This window comes from Pungitius pungitius, chromosome 3, assembly GCF_949316345.1.
Source record: "Pungitius pungitius chromosome 3, fPunPun2.1, whole genome shotgun sequence".
NCBI classification, from domain to species: domain Eukaryota; kingdom Metazoa; phylum Chordata; class Actinopteri; order Perciformes; family Gasterosteidae; genus Pungitius; species Pungitius pungitius.
The window spans coordinates 16,452,943-16,473,564 of record NC_084902.1 but is presented as its reverse complement, the minus strand read 5'-3'; the positions used below and the strand labels follow the sequence as shown (position 1 = coordinate 16,473,564).

At 42.9% G+C, this 20,622-nt stretch overlaps 1 protein-coding gene and 1 pseudogene across 1 annotated transcript; one reads left to right on the top strand and one right to left on the bottom strand.

The window, feature by feature from the left end:
- Positions 1-755: 755 nt before the first annotated feature.
- si:ch211-14c7.2 (uncharacterized) lies at positions 756-15,251 on the bottom strand. Its single transcript, XM_062561265.1, has 5 exons — positions 13,027-15,251; positions 10,683-10,876; positions 5,474-5,595; positions 4,124-4,238; positions 756-3,021 (listed from the first exon to the last, which is right to left on the bottom strand). The coding sequence occupies exons 1-5, from the start codon at positions 15,230-15,232 to the stop codon at positions 2,890-2,892; spliced, it is 2,769 nt and encodes a 922-aa protein (XP_062417249.1). The 5' UTR covers positions 15,233-15,251; the 3' UTR covers positions 756-2,889.
- A 3,340-nt stretch (positions 15,252-18,591) lies between these two features.
- LOC119222337 (tubulin alpha-1 chain-like) lies at positions 18,592-20,286 on the top strand (annotated as a pseudogene).
- Positions 20,287-20,622: the final 336 nt, after the last annotated feature.

Sequence of the window (20,622 nt, the reverse complement as noted above, 5' to 3'; positions counted from 1 at the left end):
GATAATAAGGATTCCAGGCCCTCTGCTGCAAACAGGCCTGTGTTCTACTGCGCATGCCGTACAAAGCTCTGTTATCCCTCTGCAGCCGACAAGTTCAATAAATAACATTTATTGTCTGCACAAACCTGTGCAAATACACCTATAGACAGATCTGAGCACATTACATAACATGTTGTTTTCCGCTAAACATGGTTGACATAACACTGGGCTGTTTAATCTATTTGTTAGTCTCTGTGTATTCATAGTCAGGGGGAGACAGGGCTGGTTTGCCTACCGGCTAAAAGTTCAGGCTTGTGACCAGGAGATTTCCACCAGCTCAGCTGCTATTTACACAAAATAGTATTTCTTTTTTGAATCCTCTTCTTCATTATTTATTAGATAACTTAATTGATGTCTTATCAACTGGAAACAAGGACTGTAGCATTCAAGTCTGAGTAACCATGCAAAAATCACATAACAGCATAGTAATGAATTGGAAATATGCCTAATTCTTTGCACAAGAGTCTGACTTCTAATTCTTGCATACGTCATCCTTATGCAAGATCTGAATACTCCTGCAGGAGATTGACATACTGTCCAAAAATCTGCATGATTTTATATAACGTGCATGTTTTGAATATTATATATTTACATACATCATATACATATAAAAATATATTTTAAAATGATTTTTAAAGCAAAGGTATTGCCAGTTAGTGAATGTGTCATTTAAAAGCGTTGAATTCTTCTGAATGTCACCAAGAAGCAACCAGCAATCACACTGTATTGTTTTATTACATCGGTTACCAAGGCAACTCCTTCTTTCTCATTTGAACAAATCTGAAAATATTCATATTATTCTTTCTCAGCAATTTGTAGTTTATACAAATGGCAGACACACACACACACTCACACGCACGTGGTTGATTCAGAACATCATCACGAAGTGAAATACACTCTGTGTTGACAGGATGCAACAGTATGTCTAAGTTCAAATTGTACAGTGCATCATTGACACAGTCATAATATGAACAATGTTCTCATAAAAAAAAACATTGTTTTGATTGGCAGCTAGGTTCAAGTTTTTTTCCGTGAAGTGGACTCAACTGCGAGTGTACTGAAAGAGAGGAAAGCTGCACAGAAAGACAAAGGAAAATATAGAAACATCACGTGTCAGAATTTGGAGTTTGAGTCCACTTAATCGTGTCTGAGAAACAAGCAGCGATGTTTCCTCCTGAACCGGTCGGCTTCGGTCCTCGTAAACATTGGCACTTGCATCGGTGTTCCTGTTGGCACTAACTGGAAGACAAACTTATTTCTCAGAGGAACCAAATCATTTTGTTAAGGACTCATTTCCATCGCTATTCTGTGGCAAAGACAAATTAAAACAGCACATGCATCACTCTGCAAAATGTAAAAGGAGAAGATGTGAGATGCATTTTCAACATCCTGAAAGTAAAAGCAATGCTCTACAGATGAATCACATGATTTGTTTACTTTCTCTTTCAAAAGCTTTGACATGCAGCTGACATTATTGGTGGAGATGTGTTGTACAGTGAGTTTCTGTTCAAAGTTGACATGTTACGTGTTTGGCTTTAAGATGTCTTGCCGTTATGAGGTAAAAGCCTGTGTTGAGTGTAAGCAAAAGGCAGTTGTTTTTTTCTCGCGCATTTCTATTTCTGTATTTGAAATTATTATTGTAAATTTAGTTCTTACAGAAAGCGTGTGTGTATTAGATGTGTCATTTTAAAATACAGAATAGCTCAAAAAAGGTACTGTTGCTTAAGAAGAGGAAGAAATCTCATTTGAGTGGAGAAAATTCATATTCTGCATAATATTTAGCAAAAGGTAAAATGAAAAGGGGAGGAGAAACGGGTATGAAATGACAGACACAACCAATACACATAAGACAGACAGCGAACTCATCTCAAGTTTTGAATGTAAGAAAAAAAGTAAATGATATTTACTTGAATCATTCATTCCTTGCAAATCAATCTTTTTTTGTTTAGCTCCGAAATCTGTGTGACCTTTGCATTTCTAGGGAAGCCTTACTCTCAACTACTTTACACTTGGTGGGGTTTTCTGGGGTTCACATGGAGAAATTTGTTGACTTTGTAGCAATTTGGACATTCGGATCGGTAAACATTTTTGAATAAATGCTCTGCAGCAGCGGGGGAGGAGCTTCAGGGCTTTGCAGGCGTTGGCATGTCGCTAACAGGCCCGCTGACCGGAGCTCAGTCATGCTGCCGTGCGCTGGCTATATCGACCTCACAAACATACTTTTCTTCTTCACCGCAGCAGTTATTCAAGCAATGAACCCACACTTAAATAGGGACAACACAAATGGGCACTGGCCTAGTTCTAACATGAAACAACTCCAGCCCAAAACAGCAGCTTTGACACAGATAAAATAGTGCTGTTAAGGTACAATTTCAGGTAATAAATGAACAGGAGGGTAAAATCCCAGGTTGATGTGGTAACATTAAAAAATGTCTTGACTCTTACGTGACATAGTTACAACCTCGAAGCCACAGGTGATCGCACAAACAATCTTTGACAACCAGCTGTTATCAAGTTCAACGGGGGAACATGAGAATAGAAATGTGGTGGTGTTGGTGGTGGTGAACAAGGTGGCACAAACGCTCCACCAGTATACATCAACAGGATCCGCAGGAGACAACTTTTAAAAACCAAAGTGTTGCTCAGATTCCTTCCAGGTTGTTTCTACTCACTGGCTCAGGTTTAAATAAACAGGGAGAGTGCAAAGAGTCAAAAGGCCAGTCGGTATTTGACTAGCAGATAGTACATGTTGTCTACGCGACATGTGGCCGACATGACCGGCTTAAAACCCTGCAGTTCTTCGGGTAAACATGGATGAATCACAGTCCAACCACAACTGAGCCCGCGCAGTTATTCAATGACGTTTTTGGTGTGGTCGTAGGACAGCCGTCGCTTAGCTGCGGCATTCTGAGCGCGCCGATTGGCTGAGGGGAGGCCGGGGGAGAGGTGGCGATTGGCTGCCGAGGTTGCAGTTCTGCTTTCCTGCGAGGATGAGAACGGCGCAGAAGCAATATTATACGAAGTGAACACCTGCTAAAATCAAACATAAAAGTGATGTGTTCATTAATCCATTGTTTTTGAAGTTATTACAGCATGTAACAGTTGTCTCTAGAGCCCCAGTTTGTCTGGTCTGAGCTACTGTAGAAAATTTGCAGTGAAACAAGGATGACTTGATGATGAAGAGGTCTGAAGAGGAGCCCATGAAGGTTGATTCAACAACAATTATTAGTTTCAGCTGATATTTCACTGATGAAAACCTAGTAATGTATTTTATATTCCATTTCTGCTGAAAGATCCCAAAATGCTATCCAGGGCATCTTTAATTTGAAAGTAGAGACAATAATTATTGAATCAACAAAATATATCATTGTATATTAAGAGTACAACATTTGACCAATAAATCATAAATAAATGAAGATGTATGTATGTATGTATGTATGTATGTATGTATGTATGTATGTATGTATGTATGTATGTATGTATGTAAAGCTCTGGTGGGCTTGGTTAATCCTATATATGATTAACACATGAGAAAATATCCAATCCAGTAGTTTCCAAATAATTAAAAAGAAAATTATAGCCCACGATTTAACTTACACATAGATACCGAATTACTGAATAATAAGAAAAGATGATGATGAATGGATAAAACAATAAAACATGTTTGGAAGGAAACTGGAAGAGGTGTATTTCCTACAATGCTACATCAAAAATAACTGTGTGACCAGCCTGCCTGGTTAGTCCGCCGCTTGGAGGAGTGATTTGCATAGAAAACCGGTCACTTCATTTGAATGGAGCCGCAGGTTCCGTCAGTCAAACTGCACCGCCTGGTCATTTTACAATCTACGAAGGCAAGTCCCGACCGATTCTATCTAACAACCTTGAGGCTTATGAGCTTCGGAACAGAACACTTAGCGCTCTGTGCGACTCCCTCTGCATGAAATGCGTATCCGTAGAAGGTGTGTTTGTGTGTGTGTGTGTGGGGAGATAAATCACTTGATGTAACATTCCATTTGCAGTGTTTTCTCACAGAAAGCCAGTGCCATTCGTCCTGTGCCATTCCCGGGTTAGAGATGATACTCACAGGGTACGGCGGCTCCAGGTGTAAAGACCTCAGCAGCAGGTCACGAGACACGCCGTTCGCTCTCCTGTATCTCTGGCAAATCATTTTGTTCAAGTCGTGGAAACCGTCCAACAGCCTGCGGGGTCAAAGAGAACAACGCACATGATGCAATGGTTTAGTTGATGTTGTTTTTCTGTCACAGAGCATGTGAGGAAAGGTTTCGTCATTCAGCGCGCGCTGAATGAAACACAAATGCTGAAGCAGAAATGATCAAATATATGCTGTATTTGATAACCAGTCATGCAAAACACGTCTTTCTTTAGCTGTATATATAAATAAGTATCCATGTCCTATTTTCAGAAATGGTCTTCAGCACTTCCACTTTGCACTTCTCCACTCTAACCACATGGTGGTCGCAATCCACATAACTGCACACAACCCACTCGTTTTTGTTTGAAATGTACTTCTTTCCAGAAAGCTCTGGTACATTATTGTACAACTCTGACTTAAATTTAACGTAAATATGTAAAGAAACAAATAGACTGATGCACTTGGAAAAATGTATGATTTACAATTTCTTTAAATTAAGTTATCACGTTATGTTGAGTGACAACTCAGACTAAACTCACACAGTATCAAACTTTTTGTGTCTGATTTACAGGCATTTAACTGCTGCACTAATAATAACAATGTCTAATACAAAATGATTTTGTTTCTTCTGCAATACACGTTAAAAGTGTTTAAGATGGAAATGACCTCGTGAAAACCAGAGAAAGTAGGTAAAGTAAGCTAATCAATAAACGTAGCACTGGCTCAGTAACTGTTAGCTCTGCAAAGTTTGTAGATGTAACTGTTCTCTCATAAGTAAAGCTGCTGTGGACAGAAGCAGTCACAAAAAATACAGCATCAAGTAATGCACACTGAGGAATATTTTTATTTAGATATGTTGTAATGTCTTCATGCAGAAACCCACGTCAGTGTATGCAGGAAACATCCTAAGAAGGGCTTAGGAAAATAGCATAATAATGCCGAAAGATACCGACTTCGCCCAAAATGTTTGGATTTAAATACATTATGAACCCCCAGCTGAAAAATCATATGAAAACCTAAGAAATAATACAAAATGCTGCATTTATTGCCTGTCAGATTTACAGTAAATATGAGCTTCTGACGGGGAGCAAGAATGCTCAACTTAATTTTGCTTAAGCTGTTGACAAGCAGGTTGTGTAGTTTCTGTGGCACCAAAATATCCTATAAGAAGTGGGAATAATGTGCTATCAAATGCTGCAGCAGAACAATTTACAGTGAACCAAAAATGAACCGGCTATAATAAGTGACATGCAGTGGGCTCAGTGGAGATGGTTCACCTACCCCAGGTCATGGCTGGCTCTTGCCCTAAAGAGATGGGACAGCGTGGGGACAGTATGTAGGTCACAGGGGTCATCTGAGGACGGACAAGGCGGCGAGGGGAAGGCTTCACCAAAAACAGACTCCTAAGGAGTGGTGGTGGGAGACAAAGAGACCTCATCAGTTCTACCAGAGTTTTGCAGCCCTCTATAGTTCAACAAATATGAAGTAAAAGGCCTCTTCATGGCACTGTAAGCACATTAAAGTACTTTTCTCCCAATACTGCAGCTTTCCACACAGCTCATTTTTCATCTGCATCGTTTTGCTGAGTTTAATGTCCACTGGGAGACTGAAGAATTTTGATACCAACACTACTTGTGTCAGGATGTTATTATATGATCCCAGATCCTAGGAATTTATTGCTAACTTGTTAAGGTCCTCGCTACGACTAGTCGTAGAGGAACCTATTGTATTTCATGGAATTATTATTATTATTCTTATCACAAACCGCGGGCCTTTTTGGGGCCTCTTTCATATTCAAAAAGTTGTTAAATTTGGCTTGGATATCTGCACTGTTAAAAAATGTGATCATTTTTGGGTCTCACCTTTGTGTATAAAGAAATGTCTCTATAGCGCCGTCTAGAAATTTAAAAAAGACCACACTAGGCCAGTTTCCGCCCCCGATGTCCGATCAACTTGAAAGTTGGCACACAGGTGCTCGTCGACACGCTCTACAAAAAAGTCTCGTTGATGCTAGAGGTCAGAGGAGAATGGGCCGACTGATTCAAGCTGATAGAAGAGCAACTTTGAAGAACTCGTTACAACCGAGGTGTGCAGCAAAGCATTTGTACCACTCATCTCCACTACAAATAGGAAAAAGAGGCTACAATTTGCAAGAGTTCACCAAAATTGGACAGTTGAAGACTGATGTTGCCTGGTCTGATGAGTCTGGATTTCTGTTGAGACATTCAGATGGAAGAGTCAGAATTTGGTGTAAACAGAATGAGAACATGGATCCATCATGCCTTGTTACCACTGTGCAGGCTGCTGGTGTAATGGTATGGGGGTTGTTTTCTTGGCACACCTCTTAGTGCCAATTGGGCATCGTTCAAATGCCACGGCCTACCTGAGCATTGTTTCTGACCGTGTCCATCCCTTTATGGCCACCATGTACCCATCCTCTGATGGCTACTTCCAGCAGGATAATGCATCATGTCACAAAGCTTGAATCATTTCAAATTGGTTTCTTGAACATGACAATGAGTTCACTGTACTAAAATGGCCCCCACAGTCACCAGATCTCAACCCAATAGAGCACCTTTGGGATGTGGTGGAACGGGAGCTTGGTGCCCTGGATGTGCATCCCACAAATCTACATCAACTGCAAGATGCTATCCTATCAATATGGGCCAACATTTCAAAAAAATGCTTTCAGCACCTTGTTGAATCAATGCCACGTAGAATTAAGGCAGTTCTGAAGCCGAAAGGGGGTCAAACACAGTATGGTGTTCCTAATAATCCTTTAGGTGAGTGTGTACACACACACACACACACACACACACACATATATATATATGGGTTATGGCGTTCCACCAAATCAGAAGGATCTAGGCTAACTTGGCAAGACAGCGTTAAAACATATAAGAAGGCTCTCCGTAACGCAAGAGCATCCTATTACTCATCATTAATCGAGAAAAATAAAAACAACTCCAGGTTTCTCTTCAGCACTGTAGCCAGACTGACAGAGAGTCACAGCGCTGTCGAGCCGTGTATTCCTGTGGACCTCAGTAGTAACGACTTTATGAACTTCTTCAATAATAAGATTCTGACTATCAAAGAGAAAATTGATGGTCTACTACCCCCAACCGGAGCCAACCCGTCCGCGGATGTAGGATCCTTGGATGCAGCCGTGGGCCCTGATACCTACTTGGATGGTTTCTCTTCCATCAACCTTGATCAACTGACTTCTACAATTTTGAAATCCAACTCTTCCACTTGTCTCCTGGATCCGATTCCAACTAAGCTGCTTAAGGAAGTTTTTCCGTTAATTAGCACATCCCTACTGGATATTATGAATCTGTCTTTGTTGACAGGACATGTACCACAGTCCTTCAAGGTAGCTGTAATTAAACCTCTTCTGAAGAAACCTACTCTAGCTCCAGAGGTGTTGGCTAACTACAGACCCATCTCTAATCTTCCCTTCCTCGCTAAGATCCTGGAGAAATCTGTCGCGAATCAATTATGTGACTTTCTACAAAACAATGCTTTGTTCGAGGATTTCCAGTCAGGATTTCGAATGCATCACAGCACAGAAACGGCACTGGTGAAAATTACAAATGATCTTCTACTTGCATCGGACCAAGGACTTGTATCTTTTCTTGTATTGCTGGACCTCAGTGCTGCATTTGACACCATCGATCACCGTATCCTGCTGCAGAGACTGGAACACTTGATTGGCATCAGCTGGTTTAAATCTTATTTATCGGATCGATCCCAGTTTGTGTTTGTGAACGGTGAATCATCGAGGACCACGAATGTTGGTCACGGAGTCCCACAAGGTTCTGTGCTTGGACCGATTCTATTTACCCTGTACATGCTTCCTTTGGGCGACGTTATCAGAAAACACCGCATAAACTTCCATTGTTATGCAGACGATACTCAACTGTATCTATCGATCAAGCCAGAAGACACCAACCAACTTGTTAGACTTCAGGACTGTCTTGGAGACATTAAAACTTGGATGACCTGCAACTTCCTGATGTTAAACTCGGAAAAAACGGAAGTTATCATGATAGGCCCAGAGCGCCTTCGAAGTCAGCTGTCACGTGATACAGTCTCTATGGATGGAATTGCTCTGGTATCCAACAGCACCGTCAGAAATCTTGGAGTTCTCTTCGACCAGGATATGTCCTTCAACTCTCATATAAAGAAGACTTCAAGGACTGCCTTTTTTCATCTACGGAATATATCGAAAATCAGGAACTTTCTGTCTCAAAGTGATTCAGAAAAACTAGTTCATGCATTTGTTACTTCTAGACTGGATTACTGTAATTCTTTGTTATCAGGCTGCTCTTGTAAATCGCTTAAACCTCTCCAACTGATTCAGAATGCTGCAGCACGTGTATTAACAAGAACTAAGAAATGGGATCATATAACTCCTGTGTTAACTTCTCTGCACTGGCTTCCTGTTAAATCAAGAATAGAATTTAAGGTACTTCTCCTCACCTACAAGGCACTTGCTGGTGAGGCACCGTCTTATCTTAAAGAGCTTGTTACACCGTATTGCCCTACAAGGCATCTACGCTCCGTAGATGCTGGGCTACTTGTGGTTCCTAGAGTTTTAAAAAGTAGGATGGGGGCCAGAGCCTTCAGTTATCAAGCTCCTCTTTTGTGGAACCAGCTTCCACTTTCAGTCCGAGGGGCAGACTCGGTCAGTTCATTTAAGATAAAGCTTAAAACGTTCCTCTTTGATATTGCTTATAGTTAGGGCTGGCTCAGGTTAGCCTGGACCAGCCCTTAGTTAAGCTGCTCTAGGCTTAGACTGCCGGGGGACTTCTTAGGACACACCGAGCCCCTCTTTCACTCTCACACTCTCACTCTCTCCTCCCACAATCATCCATGTTTTATTAATGTACATCACTAATTAAGCTTCTTTCCGGGAGTTTTTTGTGCTTTCTCGCCTAGCAGGTCTCCGTGGATCATAGTTTCGTGCGGACCCCGGTTCTGACTCCTGGCTCATGGCTCTGCTGACACCTGCTGCTGCCATCATCATTACTTTAAATATGATTCATATTACTGTCATCAAAAACCAACATCTTTCTGCTCTCCCTCCCCACAGAAGCCTCTGTGGATGGTGGTTCTATCTGATGGAGGTTGTCCCTGCAGGGGTCCTGCCGTACACTTGTTCTGCTACTTGCAATTACTTGTATCATTTCTGTTAGAGAAATTGAGTGTATTGTACATCTTTTACATTGTTGATTCTGTACACATGACATCCATTGCAGTCTGTCCATCCCGGGAGAGGGATCCCTCCTCTGACGTTCTCCCTAAGGTTTCTTCCCTTTTTTCCCCATTGAAGGGTTTTTTCATATTTTGGGGAGTTTTTCCTGTGCCGATGTGAGGGTTTCGGGACAGAGGATGTTGCATGTGTACAGACTGTAAAGCCCTCTGAGGCAAATTTGTAATTTGCGATTTTGGGCTATACAAAATAAAATGAATTGAATTGAATTGAATTGAATTGAATATATATGTGTGTGTGTGTGTGTGAGGGCGCCCCCCCCACAACTTTCCTGTAGGAAGGGCCGGCCCTGATTTTGAGGGTGAAAATATAGTCCACCAATCCCCAGGAGCTGCGTCAGGGCAAGCTGTGTTTCTATGGTAATGGTGTGCAGGAAACTGAAAAAGCTTAAGCTGAGTCCGACAAACGTTTCTATCAAAAGCACATGTCAAAGATGCCCCAAATGCTGAACCAATAATGATTACCTAAAATAATCCATGAGCAGTTTTTTGACACCTCTGGGTTAGCATACTGGGTGGCTGTTTTCTGGTGTATAACTGCCCTGATAAAAATAGCCTGGATTTATAAACTATATTAAATTCATATTGTCAAATTCCCTGCGTGTATATTGTCGTCACTGATTTACTTGGAGGCCAGCAGCGAGCTTGTTTCGACAAATTCTGTTGACACGTTTACTAATGCAATCTTGTTTTGTCTTCCTCATCTTTTAGTATTGTATAGTCCAGAATGAAAATGGTCCTGAAAGTTTTTTAGGAACGAAAGTTATTATAATGGGCAATTGGCCCCATTGGGATTATAGCAATAAAACCAAAAAGTTCTGGGAATCTGGGAAAGTGATGTTGGTTGGCAGAAGCACTTCATTCAATTCATTTCTATGAGCATGATCATTTTAAACACAAATATTGCAGTTTATCATGTTAATAAACTTATTGGAAGTCCAAATTGTGATCGATTGATTAATTGATTAATCTCATTAATCACAATTAAAAAATGGTCCACATGAAATAACCACATGTTTTGGAATACTGGTTTTTCAATAGGATTTGACAAATGGGAGGTACATTTGACAAATAACTCAAGGATTTAGCAGTCAAAAGCCAAAAGTCCCAGCCAGTAAAGCTTGACCTCAATGACACGGTTAAACCAAAAAGAAGATATGAGGGTGAATTTTCTACTGCAACATTAGACACGCGTAGTAAACCAACTAAATCTTACCAGATTCTGATTGGCCGAGAGTCTGCTCTTTTCCAGGGCGCTGCTTGGCCACCATTGTGCCACCCCATCGCTACCTTCACCTGACGAATCCTGAGAAAAGGCTGTCCAAGTGTTGTCCGATTGATGGAAAGAGCTGTCCGTCCAGCCTGGCGTCCAGTGGGCCGAGTCCCCAGCGATGGAATGGTTTTCAAGTGCTGTTTTTGAAACACAAACATGGTTAAAAAATAAAATATCCAGTCACTGTAAAACTGTACCAACACATTTGGTACAGAGTATAATTACTTAAAAGAGCATAATTTATTTTTCAGAAGCCAAACAAGAATTTAGTATGAAAGCCTCCACAAAATCATCAGAAGCGTTGATGTTATTTTACTCCTCAGAGATCAGTTCATCACAGGAACATTAGTTGGAAGTAGGTGTTGAATCTGTATCGGCAAAAACCCTTAAGACTCACCATCAGAAGGGAACGCGTGGGGCAGTAGGGATAAGAGTATCAAACCTGAGCTTTTGTTTTTAGCAGCAGTGTATGATGAGATAATCTTTACCGTTAATCACCTTGTTTCAAGGAAAGAAGTAAGTGAATGTTTGTGTCTCATTGAGTTGTTGGTTTTTGCTGCTTAGACGCCATCTAACCCTCCGTTGCTGAGATATCGCACAAATGATCTATGTGACACTTGAGTTGCCTTTGTGAGATTCTTTCTTCGTTCCCGTTGCTCCATTACCTCAGGCTAGAAGGAGCCCGGAGTCCTAGGCCCTCTTTGTGCCCCCCTCCCCTTTCTAAACCCAACTCTGAATGATTAATACCACGTAGCAAGAATGACGGATTGGTTAGGAATTCAGGTCAAGAAAAACTAGAGCCTAAATTCTATTGCAGGGCCAAGTGTGCTTACAAGACCGAGAAACGTTTCTCCATGTTTATTACATGATGTTCAAATCATTTTAAGTTTCACACAATTAAATAATGTTTTAGTTGCATAGTCACTAACCTATTGAAGGCTCATTACTTTACTTATGGGACATACCTGTGGTTCGCATCGGTTTAACCCATTGTCATTCAGAACTCACCTAATACTGCCCCACGCGTCAAACTATGACCCTCTAGGTATGCGTCCAGCATCAGTTATGAACGTGTGAACGTTGTTGAATGCATTGATCTCTTACACAAACATCGGATGTCATGGCCCAACCAGTATGACCCAACTATCCACCCTGACCTTCTCTCAAAGCGGACCATTATGCTCTCAATAGCTTTGGTGACTATTTAGTTGGTTGAAAGCCAGGTGTGTCTCACATTAACGTTAAAGGAGGCTCCAGTGCATCAGTATCAGACATTGAGGGCCACTGACCAAAGATTTGAAAAAATATATAAAATGTAGTATTGCCGTCTATCTCACTTCTGTATGTTATGGTACACACATGTATTGGTGAATAAACTGGATACTGAAACTGAAATAAATAATGAGTAAATCCCTGAGTTAGACGTAACTCAAAATTGGGCTCAGTTAATTAGCTAACAAGGTGCATAAGGACTGATTAACACAGAAAAACAAAAAAGCAAAAGAGTCAAAGACGTCACACACCCAGATGCATCTGTGTTGATTAAATAAGAGCCAATTCAATTTGTCGGATAATTATTTTAGTCAGTCAGTTGACATTCTTGCTCAGAGCTCTGTGGAGGATTCTGACACCATTTGGTTACTTGGTTACTGGTTTATTCGTGTATTAATTATTTAGTAATTTTGATCCAAAGGACTATACCATTCCAAGATTTCTTTTGCCAGGTATTCACATTGTTAATTTGTTTTAAACTGTTGTTGCCATGGAGAAGAAGTGTGGGGAAAGGTATGAACTTTATCTGAGTTTGAGAACATCACACCATATAATTGTTTCTGAACTGTGTTACAGTTCTTGCAACACCGTAATTGTACCTCAAAACAATACTTGGCTGATACTTCATGCTGTAACAAATGGAAGAATTCACATTTTAACACACAGCATGGTTACATAGGAGGATGATTAGCTGTGATGTAGAGTTCATGTGATGTGTGTGCATTCCTGAAACAGCACAAAAGATTAAAACTGCACAAACACTGAGCGAGTTTGAAAGTGCGGTCTCTAAATCTCTACGTTTGACACGTCTTTAAAAGACTCTGTTTGACTTCTGATGCCTTTTAATGTCAGCATATTTGAGTTTAACCAAAAGATCCTATGTCCCATGTCTATGTCAAACCGGAAAGGCAAAGTAACTTAAGCTCCCAGAGGGGAGAGACGGACAGTAAAGGGAATGAGAGAAGGGAAGGCCAGGAGACATACAAAGAGACAGACTAACAACTGTGAGACTCACCAACACGTTCTCGGCTCCCACAAGGCACTGAGGCAGACATGGCGTGTTCGTCACTCCAGGCCGGCTCCCCCTCCGCCTGCATGAACACTCCAAACTCATCTTCCTCCTTCTCTTCCTTGTCCCTCTCCTCCTCAGTGGCCACGGTGGAGCCCCTCTCCTCACCCTGTTCCTCCGGTTGTCTCCCTAATCTCCCGTTCCCTTCATGGCCTCTTTTTTGTTCTCGGACCGGCACTCCAAACCGTTCCTTCTTCTCTTCCTCCACCGCCTCAGGACAGGGCAGGCCGGTTGCCATGGATCCCAAGGGGGGCATAGTGGGGGCAGGATTAGCCAGGGTGGGTGGAAGAGAGGTGGAGGGATCAGCACAGGCAACATTAGTGACGTTAGCGCTCGCCTCTTCATTTGCTTCAACGTGGGGGATGCGTGTCTGTTCGCAGCGGTCTCTGACCTCTTTCTGCGTTCCCCTGCGATCATCTTCAAACTCCACTGACCTACATTTGTCTTTTCCTGCACAGTTTGGTATTGCCTCCCGTCTATGACTGTCATTTCTGTCATCCGCAGTGTGACGTTCCATGCCGTCATCCCCTTTTGCATCACCATCGTCCAGTTCGCAGCCTATGCCCCCCTTCCGCCGAATCGCCCCAGCTTCATCTCCTTTGTCAGGATTTACTCTCTCCAGCACATTCTCTTCCACGTTTGCTTCCCACGCCAGCTCTTCCCTCGGCTCTGCTCTGTTAAGTCCAGTTGTACAATAGTTGCACCTGTTCCCTGTCACACTCCTCAGCTTTTTATCAAAGAGGGAAGGATCTCTGCGTCTTTGGGGCGATGATGAAGCTTCACTCTCCTCTGGCTGACTGGGGTTCAACCCATTTTGAATGAAAGACTGGGCTTTTGTGTTGTTCTCGTCACCCAGCTCAAGTCTGCTGACAACTAATTTGTCTGTACCAACGATCCCTGGCTCTTCCGTCCCTTGTTGATAGCCCTGGAGGTGATCTTTTCTGCTGTTCTCCTGATCTGTAGGAAAACCACAGTTGACAGCGTCTGCAAAGCAGCCGTTGCCCTCTACAGGAGCGGATGGTTCAAGGGAAACTGTAGTGCTTATGGAGGAAGCGCAGGCGGAGACAGACTCATACCGGACAGCCATGATTTCAGCAGAAGTCTGATTGATGCTTCCTTCCTCCTCTTCACGATCAACTTTCTTCAGCTCTTTCACTGATTCTTGATCTGCATCCACATTATAGAGAAACGATACAAAGTCATCAGTCACCTGTCCAGAGTGGCCATGAATCAAATAATTATTTCCAGTGAGCATTTTCTGAACCTCAGAGTTTGTATCCTGCTCGTTCTCTGAATAATTATCCTTGCCTTCGGGGTTTTGTGTCCTCTGCTCCTCGTTGCTCTCTGCTTTTTTAATCTCTTCAACGTCACGGCTGCTGTGGGATTCTGGAAGAAAGTGTTCAGCTTCTAGGTCAGGGTTTGGTCCAGCCAAATGTGAGCTGGATGACTTTAACCCACAGATTCCTCCCTTCTCCTCCTCCTCCTCCTTTTGCCTCTGCTTCCTCATTCCTTTCACCTCACCGTTCAGCCTGTTCGAGGCACCTCTTGTAGGACTTTCCCCTCCATCACAATCATCCTGGCTTTCCTTCCTCTGTGCTCTCTGTATACAACTTTTGGGAGCAGCACTGTGGCAGCATCTTGGACTTCTGCACACTTCCTCTTTCTCCCCTCTGGGAGAGTGTTTACCGGCCAGGCCCCCTTTGTCTCGCTCTTCCTGCCTTTCTTCCAGAGTGAATTCTGCAGCGGGATCCTCCCTGCCACTTTGTTGCCGCTTTCTGTTCATGTCCGTTTTCTCCCGGGCTGCTGGATTGCTGGACTTCCTCCATCTGCGGCCGGATCGCACCCTAACCCGGTTTACTCCGATATGGGCCGGCGGAGTCAGTCCGCCGTCCCTCTTCCCAGCTGGGATGTCTCTGCCTCCTCCTGTCTTCGCCCTCAGCCATCCCCCCACCACGCTGGAGGCTGCACCGGGAGTCACAGCGGAACTGGGCTTAGCCGTGGAGTACAAAAAGCTCCCTTTCTCAGTCCGGAGGAAGAGGCATTGGGTCTGTGTCTTCCCGCTGCCCTCGGAGGTCTTGAGAGTGGCAACCGTGACCAAAGATCCAATCCCAGCCTGCCTAGCATCCAGCCCCACTGGAAGGCCGTACCCCATGCAACCCCACTCCCTGTTCAGGTACACATCTGCAGGCCGGGTGCAGGAAGTCGAACCCCCACGGCCTGCAGGAGAAGTTGTGGGGGCTTGTCCCCCACTCAGGAGACCACCAGCCTTCCGGCGGTTCTTGGAGCACAGGGCCCAGGCGCGGAGGCCCCGGATTAGCGGCAGGTCTCCGAGGCCCAGCTCCATTCGGCTGGGGAAGGGCAAAGAGGCTCGGGAGCACTTCTGCAGCATCTCCCTGGTGGAGGCTGACACATTCAGGCAAGGGTAGTTGTTGTTGTTGTTCTGCTGGAGCATGCTGCTCGTTGTTGGCCTCATCTAGGTTTTATTGTTTAGTCCTCACTTATGCTTTATTAAGATTTAGCCTGTCGGGACTTCTATTTTGTGAAAGAACACTGGCACTATCAAGAGTCTATTTTTGATTCAGAGTGTGACAGCGCAAAGGTAAAAATATCATAGTTTAGAAAAAAGTAGCTAAGCATTACGAAATAGAGTAATTCTTACTCATTATTTTGCTTGATAGTGCAAGAGAGAGCTGAATCTTGCCAGTCCTTTAACATTCTGTCAACATCTGAGTTTTGGGACAATAAAAAGGAAGAAACAACACTTTTTAAAGATGAAGTTGTGCTTCTGTTTTCACTTTGAGAGTCTTCTGGTGAAACCCCCCCCCTCCCCCTGCCCAGGTCAGCCATCCAGCTGTCAGCTCTGATAACAAAGAGGATAATAAGAAGTTTGATTCTCCTAAATTGATGGTCAGTAAAACGGTCATCAAAGCTTCACCGCCCTTGCCGTCGGCCGGTCTCAGCAGTCATAAAACTACCTGCAGGGAACAGGGACAAAACAATGAAATTAAATAATGTGATGCGTGCATTACTTTCCTGATTCATTAGGAAGCAACATAGACAGATTCATGGTAATTATCATGTAAATGATAACAAATGGGGGGAGACTAACTGGATTACAGCTATCCTGTCCGTGGGGCAGTGAGTCTGTCAAAGGTCGGAGTTCAAGAGGCTTCTTCAAAGACTACTTAGACACAATAAAGACACATCATTTTTCTGAAAGAAATGTACATTCACAATCATGGTGCCAATTAGATCAGTTGTTGCATCACCAGCGCATAATCAGCATAGATGAGTTGAAACATTGTGTCCAGATATATATACTTTCACTGACCTAGAGTTTAAAAAGACGACATTTACATAAATAGGTTTGGACCATGCATATTACAACAGCCACAGCAGGCTGCCACTATGATGAAGATGAACCACATCAAAACCACACACCACCTGGAAAATCGGCATCTCCAGCCAACGTGTCTTGAGAGAAAGCGATGCACGAGGAAAGCTTTGATTGTCTCTCACCTTCCTCGATGCTCCAGTGTTTCTGGTCGAGGTTTTGAAAGAAGCGTCCTTTACATAATGTGTCGCTGATTCGTCGCTGTTTACAGACAGGTCCTCTTCCTCCCCTCCTCGGGCTGTGGAGCGTCCTTTACTGAGATCAGCGCCGCCACGTCCATCCAGGCGGCCTGCACCACTGGCGCTTCAGGAGTACGAATGAGTCAAACGTGCATCCGCTTCTGTCCCTTCGTCTGTATAAGAGTCGAGCAACCCCCCCTACAGACTCGTGCGGCCATTGCGCATCATCTCATCCTCCGCGGCTGGGCACAGTGCGTCGCCGCATCGTACCGCAGTAGTCTCCGGTGCGCTCAGCCAGCAGGATGACGGAGAGCTAATTCCACTTGCAGCCCACTCATCTGTAGGAGAGGCGATTCGTGCCGCACAGAGGCAGGATTGAAGTGTGCAGAGCGGAAGTGTACGCGGGGTTGTGATGTCATAGAGGAGTTTTTTTTGGTTTTAATGTAATACACAAAAGCAAACACTAGGCTCCAAGGATTAATGTGGTGTTATATTAAGCACAGCCCCAGTTGGCAGTAATTGGTGAAAATATTTTAAAAACCTGTTTCCGAAGTAACGTTCTTGCAGTGGTGATGATGGGATTATAAAACAACTTGAGCCACTTGAAAAATGTATGAAAAATAGTGCTGCAGACTACAGATGGTGAGGTTGTTTTTCTTCAGCAAGACTGTAGGACTTAGAATATTGTGCACAATCTGCCTTTTAGTAGTTGTAGTGTGATGAGTGAGGCCTCCTGAAAAGACAAAATAGCTGCTTAGTGGGTTTTTAAGTGTAAGGACAACGTCTGAATGTATGCTCTTTAAAAGTCTGCTCCATCACAGTGTGATATTAAAAGACACAAAAACAACACGTGTTGACACTGCAGTCACTTGCGTCGCACCGCTTTGTGGCATTGTTTGCTCCTCATACACACTCGCACACACTCTCCCTTTCAGCCTACGTCGAACAGCATCGTCACAGCAATAGATAAGTAGATTGAGAAGACAAAACGCGCACACAATGGGATGACGTCACGTACCGGCGTGCATATCACTTTCTTTTCCAACGGGTCAGTGAACGTTTTGATCTTCCGTTTTACAGCGGCGTCCTGGATGCAGAAATATTTCTGAATGTATGGAAGTCTATGCAAATAGGACTCTGACTCGATTTATTACCATCATTACAATTTCAAGTCATTGCACGGAAACGCCCACTTTTTCTTCTTCTCTAATTATTACAATTAGCAAAGACTTCTTCTTGAATTGAATTTGAAGCTGACTACAGTTCCTTTGTAGATCATCGTGTTTGTGTACAAGGTTGTGTTTATATTGCAGAGCAGTTATACATTCATAACTGAATCTCTTGCATATGATTACAACGATATACATACAAAGTTTAGATACATAAGTGTTTCAAATATATTTGTATAAATGTTTCAAATGTGTATGCATACATTTTTCAGTTATATGTATGTATGCTCTTACATGAGGATGTGCATGCGTTTCACATGTATTATTATGAGTAATCTCACTGGTGACCCGCGTGTATGAATGAAACCTAGCATACGGAAGGCGGAAACAAAGAGTGCAGGTTTTGAACAGTGACAGTGATACTAGTATTAGTACTACTACTGACACCACTAGTACTAGTTTTTCTACTACTATTTCTTCTACCAATAGTACTACCAGTACCACATCTACTACTACAACTCATGCTACTACTACAATTACATTTTTTAAATTCATCTCAGCTTTTCTCATTTTTGTATTTTCAGCATTGTTTTTTTAACTTAAACTTGTTATTTCTGTATTTTCAAAAGATCTTTTGAAATTTATTTCTGCTTTTTTATATCTGCATTTTCAACATTTTCTGAAATTCATTTCAGTATTTGTTATTTCTATATTTTCAGAAAAAAAATATTTCAGATTTTTTAATTTCTATGTTTTCAGCAGTTTTCTACTAACAACAACTAAGTCAGTGGAAACTATACCGTCGGTAAAGAGATCATCGACGTAGTGCTGGTGGGTAACTAACAAACTTGTAGATAACTTGATATCTGAGGATCCATTTTTTAATTTAAACGCTCTCTCTCGCCACAGTCTGAATAGCTTCAGAGGTGCATCGGCTTTGGCTTCACCTCTCTACTGATGGACCGTCTGTCTGTCAACTATGGCAAGAAGTCCAAGCTGGAGTTCTACATCTACCCAGGTGTCCACCACTCTAGTGGGGCCATAGAACTCCATCCTGACCACTCACACCACCCTGGACCACTCAGACTGCAGGTTTATGTAAGATAAGAGTCCCTCTTTTATGTCCTCCATTACTGCTTCCGTTTTGGATGGCGCCCTCAATGTGGATCTGACCGAGTGCCACACCAACTTGGTGCCATATCCTCTTTTCCACGTCTCTCTGGCCACCTATGCCCTCGTCACCTCTGCTGAGAAGGGTTACCATTAGCAGGTCAAGTTGTTCACCAACTCCTGCTTTGAGCCAGCTAATTAATTTGTGAAATGCAACCCTCGCCCCGGGCAAATACATGCTTTGCTGCCTTTTGTACCGTGCTGATGTGATTCCCAAAGACATGAATGCGGCCATTGCCACCATCACACCAAACTACAAGTTCCTGGTGGAGACCAGGCCAAGGTCCAGAGAGCTGTGTGCATACTGAGCAACACCACTGCTATTGCAGAGGCCTGGGCTCAGTTTGATCTGAAGGATGCTACGCATGCCTTTGTTCACTGGAATGTGCGGGAGGGAATGGAGGGGGAGAGTTGTCTGAGGCCAGAAAAGACATGGCAGCTACGAAAGAGGATTATGAGGAGGTTGGAGGTGATAGTGTGGGAGATTATGAGGAAAAGGGGGAAGACTATTAATCACACCTGAATTCCCTTATTGATGTGTAAACTGTTGCATTTTATTGTCAAATGCTGTTTATTGACTGGACCAAGGTTTTTCTGTCTTTAATACCCTTTCTGTGATGTGGAGAGAGAGGACCCAAAAGCGAGATGCAGGAAAATGAATGACTTTTAATGAGATGATGGCAGCTGAAGGGTAGCCGCGAAGGCAGGCACAAAACAGCAAACTGAAGTCACTTCAGGTTAAATGGAGCATGAGTTGTCAGTTAACGGGAAAAGGCGTTCGCTGTCCTCCATTCTCGACAAAGTCAGCTGGCTGGAGTGGCGGCTGCTCAGCAGAGGCTCGTCAATCTCAGCGGAGCCGGACACTGTGCAGAGCAAGCAGACGGATTAAGCCAAACTGATCTGACCTGAGTCTGGACGGTACATTCAAGACACGGCAGGACACGAAAGGTACAGAAGGTGAGTGTTGCCTCTTGCATGGATAGCGAAATAATAATCTGACAAAGAGCAAAGGAAAAGAGGGACTAGAAATAGCAGAAATGATTAACAGCATAGAGAACAGGTGTGCAACTATTAGTGTGAACGAGGAGAGATAATGAGATTCAGCTGATGAGGTGTGGAAATAATGTGAGTGTAACTAAAGACCAGTAGGGGGAGGAAAAGGGACTTAATCTATCCAAGCTTGGTTACTCACATTTGATGGGGACTGATTTCAAGTGGTTTGACTGCAGATATCTGGCTTGCTTTTGTCTCTTGGGGGCCATCAACAAAATATGTGAATGGGTTGAGGGTAACTAACTACTAAATTCTTGTTACAGCATCCAATGTTCCTCAGTGTCTTTTTTTCTTCCACCATTGGATGGGAGAAATAAACACATTTTGGAAATGACAAAATATTCATTAATTGATGTAATACGATTCTGAATGAGGACTTTCTTTTAATGGGGAAATACTTTTTATCTGGAGATTGAGCTTGTTTCTTTTCACGCAGTGTACATTTGTGTGACATTATATCCTCCATAAATCCATGTGCTTCCATTTTGCAGATCTATACTACCATGTTAACCTTTTAAAAATGACTATTACAATGAGCATACTTCATTCACACAAATTGGTTTTCTGTAAGCCTCCA

Bases quoted from the DNA above. Each gene is read 5' to 3' on its own strand.
- si:ch211-14c7.2 (XM_062561265.1), bottom strand. From the start codon at position 15,232: ATGGGGTACGGCCTTCCAGTGGGGCTGGATGCTAGGCAGGCTGGGATT. The intron at 10,877-13,026 runs GTGAGTCTCACA...TTTCAAAAACAG, and splicing joins TGGGAGCCGAGAACGTGTTG to CACTTGAAAACCATTCCATC. The intron at 5,596-10,682 runs GTAAGATTTAGT...ACCACTCCTTAG, and splicing joins TCTCGGCCAATCAGAATCTG to GAGTCTGTTTTTGGTGAAGC.